This window comes from Aplysia californica, unplaced genomic scaffold (genome assembly GCF_000002075.1).
Source record: "Aplysia californica isolate F4 #8 unplaced genomic scaffold, AplCal3.0 scaffold00522, whole genome shotgun sequence".
In the NCBI taxonomy this organism is placed as follows: domain Eukaryota; kingdom Metazoa; phylum Mollusca; class Gastropoda; order Aplysiida; family Aplysiidae; genus Aplysia; species Aplysia californica.
This window is the reverse complement of record NW_004797792.1, coordinates 47,615-57,539: the sequence shown is the minus strand read 5'-3', so window position 1 is coordinate 57,539 and position 9,925 is coordinate 47,615. Positions and strand designations below refer to the sequence as shown.

The 9,925-nt window shown below is 37.3% G+C and overlaps 2 protein-coding genes across 2 annotated transcripts in view; both read right to left on the bottom strand.

Moving 5' to 3' along the window:
• Positions 1–9,209, bottom strand: part of LOC101846241 (xanthine dehydrogenase) — a gene marked incomplete at its 3' end in the record, with an annotated part of 46,758 nt that extends 37,549 nt beyond the window's left edge. The window contains 1 exon segment of the mRNA XM_035971854.1: positions 8,980–9,209.
• Positions 4,186–8,981, bottom strand: LOC101864010 (cytochrome P450 3A29). The gene is made up of 2 exons (XM_005106244.3): positions 8,463–8,981; positions 4,186–5,852 (listed from the first exon to the last, which is right to left on the bottom strand). Exon 2 carries the CDS (start codon positions 5,792–5,794, stop codon positions 4,400–4,402), a length of 1,395 nt encoding a protein of 464 aa, XP_005106301.1. The 5' UTR covers positions 5,795–5,852; positions 8,463–8,981; the 3' UTR covers positions 4,186–4,399.
• Positions 9,210–9,925: the final 716 nt, after the last annotated feature.

Genomic DNA, 9,925 nt, shown 5'->3' with positions numbered 1-9,925 from the left:
AATAATAATAACAATAATTATAATTTTAATGATAAACTCACAAAAAATCCAGGAACAAAGCCACAAGTTAAGGCACTTAAGGCAGTACAGTAGAGTTTTGTATTGAATTAAGAAAGCACTCACGAATTATATATATACCGGTAACGAAAAAGGTTTATATCTGCACAACCCCCAAAAAAAAAAAAATGACAAAAGGCAATTCCATTAAAATGACTGTGTAAAGTTGAGTTACATGCACTGTTATACAGTCAAGCAGATAGCAAAATTAGCGGGACACAGAAATCCTTTCGTTATGGATAAATTTCCCTTTATATGCGTATTTTAATGTGTGTTCGCTACGCGTATGTTCCAGCATCATACCAACTGATCGGATTCTGATGACGCTCGATGACACCGCAGAATACAAAAGATTCACATTTTACAGATACGTGCCAACTATAAAATTTTAATATGTTTATTAATTTTAAACGAGCAATGACAGAATGCTATTTCCATAAAATGTTGGTCATTCAGACTACTCTGTGCGTGATTTCAGAGGGTGTGCATAATTAGATAAGCTGATACCATCAGGAAGAAAAGCGTTTCATAAGCGACTGCATACATTTTTTCTGGCAAGGAAATTGTTTTAAATATAAAGTGACGGCTTACATTTCTTCTATAGCAAACAAATTATTTTTATAAAGCAACTGCTTACATTTCTTCTCTATAGCAAAGAAATTGTTTTTATAAAGCGACAGTTTACATTTCTTCTACAGCAAAAAAATTGATTTTATAAAGAGACTGCTTACATTTCTTCTATAGCAAAGAAATTGTTTTAAATATAAAGCAACTGCTTACATTTCTTAGCAAGGAAATTGCTTTTATAAAGTGACTGCTTACATTTTTTCTAGAAGGAAATTGCTTTCATAAAGCGACTGCACATCTGGCAAGAAAAGTGTTTTACATACACACATATAGGGTGACCGCTCTTATTCTCTTGGCAAGAAAAGTATTTTATTTTCATTTCAGACAAAAAAAAGTGGTTTTAAATATAAGATGAATGATTTTTTGGCAAGAAAAGTGTGTCAGCCATATTTTACTGACTGGCAAGAGAAGAGGCTACACTATAACTAATTATAAGTCTACAGTACATATTTTTATTTTCATTTTGAGGAAGCCCCTTTCAATCAAAGACCCTTTCAACTCTCAACAGAGAAAAGCGAATTTTTAAAAACTATGCAGAGAAAAACTTTCTTTTGAACTTCAATTCAGCGCACCCCCCCCCCCCCTCCCCCACATCCCTAAACAACACACACATATAAACACATCACACACACATACACACACACACACGCACACACAACATTACAGTTGAACTCATTAACAACACAATAACAGTTATAGCTATATCTCTAACATCCTGTCAGGACCAAGACAAAAAGGCAACAGGGCTAATAGATGGATCTGAAAGATTATATAGATTCTAGTAGCATTATACTAGGCCTGGCTGCCAGCTGTTACTCAAATTAATGATTGCATAATTTTTATGTGAATGCATCTATATATATCTATTAAGCATGTACTATGGAGAACATTATAATATTCATACATCATGTAGGCTATAAATATGATACAAAATATAATTCTAAAAAAGATATGGACCACGTACGTCATACTACTAATAAAAATATAATAAAAATATAAAATATAATAAAAATATATTATAAAAATACTACTACTACTACTAATAATAATAGTAATAAGTATAACTATAACTTATATGTTACAGAAGACTTTGTTGAACATGAAGCTGTTTAATAAGAAACTCCTGTTACCACGAAAGGATTTCAAATCCATGTTTGTTTTTTGTTTTCCCTCTTCAGTCCTTTTAGTTGCATTGTAACCTCCTTTACTTTAACATGAAACAGGTTTAAAATGTAGACAATCTCTGGTTTCGTAAAGTTTGCTTTAATATTAGGGTGTTACTTTATTAAATAGCATAGCATATCATCAGTTTCATTTCACAAGCGCTTCCGTTTTTTAATAAGGTCTGAGAAAATCAAAGAAAAAAAGAGAGAGCATCAGATTCAGAACCATGATTTGAACACTTTCTTTTCGGTTAAAACTAAGAAGGACATAACGAAACAAAATGAAAATTTGTATTGCAAGGCGTTCCTTATTGAACATGTGAAAGAGAAAGAGAGAGAGAGAGAGAGAGAGAGAGAGAGAGAGAGAGAGAGAGAGAGAGACAGAGAGACAGAGAGACAGAGAGAGAGACAGAGAGAGAGACAGAGTGACAGAGAGACAGAGAGACAGAGACATGGGGGGAGGGAGGGAGATAGGGAGAGAGAGAAACAATATATTCCACTTTTAAATAAGATAAAATGGAACAAAGGTAGACACTTTTTAAGAGTTAAATTTTACAAATAAATAAACTTTTAAAATATCACAAAGACACAACACTTTTTCAGCACCATATATATATATCACTATTAAGTAATCTCATTATAGACAAGTCCTTTAAAGAGCAAGTCGGTTACGTAATGTATGTAAAGAAAATCGGGTAGAATTAAACTTCTCAAAATTTTATAAATTAATGAATAGGCTAGGCCTACAACATGCACAATATTATTATGACTACAGTAAATGAAAGAAAAGTAATGAAAATAAAGCCCAAATAAAACTTTCCAGTCAAACAAACTATACCACACACGACAAACATTCTCATTCAGACAATTAACATTAAAGCCTTTGAATGAAATATAAGAAAAATGTACCTCCACCAATTTTACTAACCCTGGTCATAGAAATTATATACGGTACAGTGTTATATCCTCAAACTGTTCAACTGCACAGCCCTAAATGACACCAGAGCTACCCTTCTCCCTCCGAGACCTAACATTGACAACACACTCTATGGAACATTACAGCAACTGCAGCAAACCTGCACTTATCACTACATGGCATTGGACAGAAGGGCCAGAGCCCAGCTGTTGCTGGATCGATAACAACAACAACAACAACAACATATTCTCAAACGTAATCGAGTGAAAGTCTTGGTCTAACCATGATCAGATCAGTGTATAGAAAAATGAAAGGACAATTTCAATCAACAATATACACATTCCATGATTTTAAAAAAATTGACAATCATGAAAAAGGAGAAGAAAAACACGTGTCACATTTAAGAAAAAATTTTTTGGGGTGTTTTTTATCTGTAACATGTTGAATGTTGTAAATTTGATGCAGACCCAGAGTAGAAACACAGTGAGTATAAATATGTGGCACGACGTGGTGAAATCAGGCACTGGTCAATTTTTGGGCATATAGTCATATAGGGTTATTGGTATCATCTGAAAGCTGATTTATTTGCTTTGCCTCCGATTAAATAAATATCCATCTATATTGAATAGAACTCAAGTTATTTGAAATTGAAGGAAGTGAAGTCGCCTGGTTTCAGAGGTGAAATTAGCGAGAAAATGACCTTCAAAATTTGGTAGCACTAAAGAGTCCTTGAAAACAGAAAAATGACATATTTTGTGCCTTTAATCAATGTTTTTCGTAAAATTCACATCTAAATGTGTTTTTATATATACGGACGTAAAAGAGGTTGAGCAAAAAAATAAAAACTGGATAAAAATTTCCTAACTGGCGGAGAAATGCCTATTTCCCCGATTTATGTATTTTGACGAGCGCCTGATTTCACCTTGCTGCCTCATATAATATACTCGAATCAAGGACTCTACAGGTATTGTAAGCTCGCCGTTCTTCATTTCATTGAAGGTTCCAACCTTGTAAAATAAAACCTGGGATGAACAACATACAGAAAAAAAAAAATCATAATTGCCCTCACTGGAACCAGGACGTCACCAACTAGAAAGTCTAATAAATATACGGATGCAACGAAAAACAATTTAAATTTAAATTTGTATGTATGCCCCAATGTATACAACTATCAAAGTTGTACAAGACAACAATTAAGCCTTTGTCGAGAAAAAAAAACAGTTGTCTTACAAAGATAGACCCTTCTATTAGGACAGTCTTAATTGTATCAAAAAATAAAAAGCAAGGGGGGAAATGGGATGTAGACATATTCGCACAGATGATTGTCTTGGACAGATGAACATCAGAGCAAGTTTGACTGTTGATAATAATCCACCTTTTGGACAGTGTCATGGTATAAAAATAGTTCAACTCATTGGGGGGGGGGATGGAAAGTAGTCATTTGCAAAGGTGATTGTCTTGTACAGATGACCATCAGAACAGGTTTGACGGTACTGTTTGCATAATGATAAAATCTCTATAGATCTATATTCAAAACACACATGAGACATGATGCTGTCATGTATGTACGCACACCACGACCTATCTATTGAGAGCTCCAAAAAACCAATTTGCCTCAGAGGCCTTTCATTTGTTTTCAAGCATCATCTTTAGCCTTCATCTGCAGTTGAATGGGTTGCTTGGGTACCAAGAAGCCAGTGTAGTCCTCAATGTCCAGTACCTCCGGCAAGGCACTGACCATCTCCACTCTCTTCATCACTTGCACAATGGCAGACTTTAATTCTATCATAGCCATTCTCATACCTGCACACTGCCGGGGCCCGTAACCAAAGGGCAGAAAGTTAATCATACTTGCAGTTTGCTTTTTATCATCGAGAAAACGCTCCGGTTGAAAGCAGTCTGGGTCGGAGAAGTATTCTGGATCTCGCATGATGTTCCAAATTGGAATAATGATTCCTGTCTTTGCTGGAATGACGTAAGGCCCTAGCTTCACCTCCTGGATGCTTTCACGTGGCACCAGGTGAATCGGGGGATAGTATCTCAAGGTCTCGTTAATCACAGCTTCCGTGTATTTTAGCTTCTGGAGGTCTTCATATGTTGGCTCAGATTTGTCTCCGATAACTCGCTGAATTTCATCGACTATATTTTCTTGCATGTAACGATTCCTGGAAATCTCATAAAAAATATACTGGAGCGTGGAGGACATAGTCTCGTAGCCAGCCATGATAAACAAGATTCCCTGGGCTACAATCTCTTCCGTAGTCAGTTTTTTCGATCCTTTGAGGTCTTCCGAATCTTCTGCTTCAGCGTTGATCAAGAGCTGCAGAAAATCTGAGTGGGCTTTTGAGCCGGAATCACTTTTCCTCTCTGCAACCAGAGCAGAAAGGTTCTGTCGGAAAAACTCAATATCACTATTTTTAATAAAACCGATCCTCAGGAAATCAAACAAATGCGCTATGGGTGGGCATAATCCCACACACATCATCTTCAATTGAGCAGACTTCCTGATCTTCATCATACTCCTTGCATATTGAGCAAACGGATGATCAAGGTTCTTCTGACAGTCTATATCCAACCCAAATGCAGCTCCGCAGATAACGTCCAACGCATACGCACCAAAAACAACTTTTGCTTCCGCCATTTTCCCCTCTCGAGCACAAAGAGCCAAGCTGTCCCCTAGATATCTACCAGTCCTGTTGATATGATGCATGAGTGTTTTCAGTTTTCCACTGCTGAACGGCTGAGTCATGATCTTCCGCTGCCTGTGCCAGTTATCTCCCTTTTCAAAGAACAAACCTTTCCTTAAAATAGGTTGATGCAGTTTCCGATCCGGAAATAAAAATCTGTCCCTGAAATTACCAAAGTCTTTGACAAACACTTGCTTCAATAGCTCTAGATCCAAAATCATAATGACAGGCTTTCGAAAGAAGTAGATTCCGTAGAGTCGGCCATATTGTTCCTGACACATCCTTATTTGTGCACGAACACCGATGGTATCGTCAAACATCTGCATAATGTTTCCAATTACCATTGTCGGTTTGGGTCCTGGGACACCAAGTTTCTCCCAAAGTCCTAAAGGCTCGATGTATCTGGGAAAAAAGCAACAAATAAAAAATATCAGTCTTGGGAACTAATAAAAGAACTGTAAAATAGCATCTTTGTCGTTTTAAAGAGAACTTTACAGCACGTGCAACAAAAATAGGTCATGATAATAGAAAAATCATAAGATTAGAGGTGTGTCACAAGAGAACAACATAAAAGGTAAGATTAAGGAGGAGAGACCATGATGATAAAAAATAAATGTTTTAGGAAAGAAGGAGGAGCAAACCACACCAACCACCCACCAACCACACATAATTATATAGCCGAGCCTATTTCTTAGTACTTTGCCTCTGTTCTGTACAGTTTAAATTAGAGGTATAGTTTAACTTTTTCTGGTCTACTTCACATTTGTGCATAATTTCCCACTTTTGTCTGAAATTTTTCAGATGTCTCAATCTGTCTATTGTCCTCATCAGCACACAAAGTATTTGTTAACTGAAGGTGGAAATTATATCACACTATTAATTTTTATAATTTAATAATTTAGTTCGTCCATCAATGTCTGACGGTGACCAATTCATCCCCAGAAGTCCAAAACAAAATAAAAAAGAAAAGCACTTGTGGCAGCCTAGATGAGTGCATTGTTGTCAAGAAGCATGTCAATAAGTGAGGCATCGTGGTGAAACCAGGCGCTCATCAAAAATAATAAAATCTAAATTTTAATTTAAAAACTTTGGTTTTTTGCACCTTAATTATGTCCATATATATAAAAACATTTCCAGGTGAAATTTACAGGAAAACGTTGATTAAAGGCACACAATAAGTTTGTTCGGTTTCCAAAGATTCTCAAACTTTCGAATATTTACCAAAATTTGGCGTCCATTTTCTCGTTAATTTTACCACTGAATCCAGGTGACCTCACCTCCTCTAATCGCAAATATCTCGACTTCTATTCAGTGGCGGTGGGTAGTGAAGGGCTCACGGGCTTGAGCCCCCCTCCCCCCCCCCCCCCCCAAGTCTATCCCAAGGCAAATGAAAATAACTAAATAAGCAGTTGAAACTGTTCTGATCGACTGCAATGAACACAGAGTGATATACTAGGCTTCTTGCTCGTTTATCCAATCACTGTTGTCCCCGCTTACAACTATAGTAACCTAAAAGCCAATCAAATGTCTTTAGGGCTCAGCAATCAACCAGCCCGTTCCCACGGTCTCTCCTTAATGAAACCCCTCTTGTAAAAAGGTAGAAGACTTGAAAAAAATAACACTGCACAGAGGGCTCACGCTCTCCCAGCCCTGACAATGGGGTGAAAGTTTACAACACACTTTCCCCCAGTGACACAGTTACCTATGCACCCATTGGGCCTTTGTTAGGCGCGTTCTATTTTCTGCAACAACACGACCCAATCCACCTCATACACGGTGTGTGTTTGGAGTGCTGTGTATTTGTGCCGCTGAGATGTAACAATAATCAAATAAAAACTAATTGGAGAAATTTGGAGGTGAAACGGCTTCGTCCCCACCATCCAGAAGAAGTTAACGTAGAAAAAAAGAGATGGCAGACAAAGGTGACTCTTCTCGTTTGAATGGTTCTCAAAATGCAGTGACTCGCCGTGAGTATAGAAAAATCATCACTGTGTTGTTCTTATTGCTTGCTTTTTGGTGGTAAAGAAGTGGAAGAAACCTAAGCCCCACCCAAATCTAGGTTCACCCACCGCCACTGCTTCTATTCAAGACAGATTGATATTCTTTTTCGCGAACTACAAGACAAATGAACAAGCTTTAAGATGATATTAATAATTCTATTGCCCAAAAATTGACGAATGCCTGATTCCAAAACGTCGTGCCAACATGTCATAGCCGCAATAAGTTGGTCGATTGTGTCGTAGCAGGTCATGAAGTGTGTGGAGAATGTCTTAGCAGGCAAGGGTAGGGTGTTAAATTGTAACAGCAGGTCAGTTTGTTAAGTGTATTGAAATAGGCAAATTTGTTGAGCGTGTTGTTGGCAAATGTGTTGTAGCACGCACATATATATTGTGTTATGGGACAGTGTGTATCATATTATAGCAACACAGCAAACATTTTCCACCCCACAAACACCCCAAGAATTAGCCTCAATGATTGTGTACCATGAATAGAACACACTGGGCTGTGTCCTCCTGCTGAAAGCAAAAATGCTGCCTGCTTGTGGTAAATTGAAGGTGAAATTCAGACTGTCAACTTTCTCGTGCCAGACAAAATTTTAGCACTTTTTAATATAAAATTAAACACGCATCGAATTCCAATTCAACAAAAGGCCTTGTGGCATAGAATGTAAATCACACGTACAATCATAAAGTATAAAGATTACATTTTCACCTCTTTCAATTTTTGCATAAAATACAATTACACTCCAATTAAAAAGCCAAGATTAGGAAAGAAAAAAAAGAACAAATTTAGACAAAAAGTAAAAGTGTGGGCAAACAATTTTAACATCACATGGTGAAAGAGTAAGTGGCAGCCACAGATAGACGCCTATCTAGAAATCTAGATCTCTACATCTAGAATCTAGATCTAGATCTAGATCTAAACATAATAGACGTCTACATGGCCTAGAATGCGTAATGATTAGAAAATGTAGTTTAGACTTTAGAATAGAATAGAGGCCTAGTTACTTACATGTAATAGGTCAGAACAGCAGCCAGCAACACACCAGCCAGAACCACAGCGGCAAATCGATGACATCAGCGAATGAAACCATTGCTGCGATGTTTCTGTGCTGCAAATCTTGAGAATACAGCGCACTTAGATTTTTTTTCGATCTAATATTCTAATCGTCTTGATCTTGAACAAGATTCATAGGCTTCAACTTGTACTGTAGATGTAGAAGGCTACACTTGCACTGAACTCTCGAGTAGAGCGCTTCTAGATTCTAGATTCTAGATCCAGATATCAAGACTAGATCTAGATCTAGATTTCTAGTTGAATTAACTAGATCTAGATCTAGAATCGTGACGATGGCAACCCTGCCAAGCTAGGAAGTGACAGACTGACTGATTGTGTCTCTCTCTCTCTCTCTCTCTCTCTCTCTTTCTCTCTCTCTCTCTCTCTCTCTCTCTCTCTCTCTCTCTCTCTCTCTCTCTTCTAGGACGATTTTATTTGACTTGCACCTGCGATATAATGCTCCAATTCTCACAGTACTGTAGGTTTGCGTTTCAATTTTAGCTGTCAACATAATACGCAGCAAGCATTGATCATCATACGTCTGTTTCGTTCAATATTTTGAGTTCAAGGCTAGACTTCTATCTGGCTCCACGTAACTGAGACCTCGGCCACTGTTTACATATCCTAGAGACGTGTGTCGTGTGTCGTTGATTTGTTTTTGTTTTGGTTTTTCAGACAGGAGGGAAGTTCCGTTCCGAAATCCCCTGACGTTTTCCCATTTCCCGCTAAAATAAGGGGTTAAATTAATTTATTGGCTTAAAAAACGGCCAAACACCCCCCCCCCCCCAAAAAAAAACAACAACAAAAAAACAACAACAAAACAACAACAAAAACAGATCAACCAGCCGATGTTCGGTTGGTTTTTTTTTTTTAAGTTTTACGGCGCTCGCAACTGCAGAAAATCGTATTATTATTATCAGCGCACGGACACATTAAACATTTTCAGGTGGTAGATCTATATAACAATATATAGGAAATTTTGAATTTTGCCCAGGTGGCGGCCGAAGTCCCTCCTGATCTTATTGATTTTGTTTGTTTTAGTAAGGTTTTACGGCGCTCGCAACTAATTAAGGTCATATGAGCCGTGAGCGCCATTAAGGAGTGGATGTCAACAGAAAAGTCCAATAAAGTTTTAATCATAATTTGGGAATTCCGATTCTTCTTGAAATTATCAATCTATTAAAATTCATCTGACAATTTACGTAGAATGATTGAATACATGTAAAGATCTTTTTGTGCGCGCAGATTTTCATTGATTTTTTTTTCTCCCTTAAATTTGGAAACTTCTTGTCCCTTGACCTCTGAGAAACAATAAATTTGAATTCGATAAAGCGATTGTTGAAAGCTCATTTAAATTGTGTTACAACGCGGTGGAATCGGGCACTTGTCAATTTTCGGGCATGTAGGTAAAGTTATTG

Coding starts and splice junctions, on each gene's coding strand:
- LOC101864010 (XM_005106244.3), bottom strand. CDS start 5,794: ATGGTAATTGGAAACATTATGCAGATGTTTGACGATACCATCGGTGTT.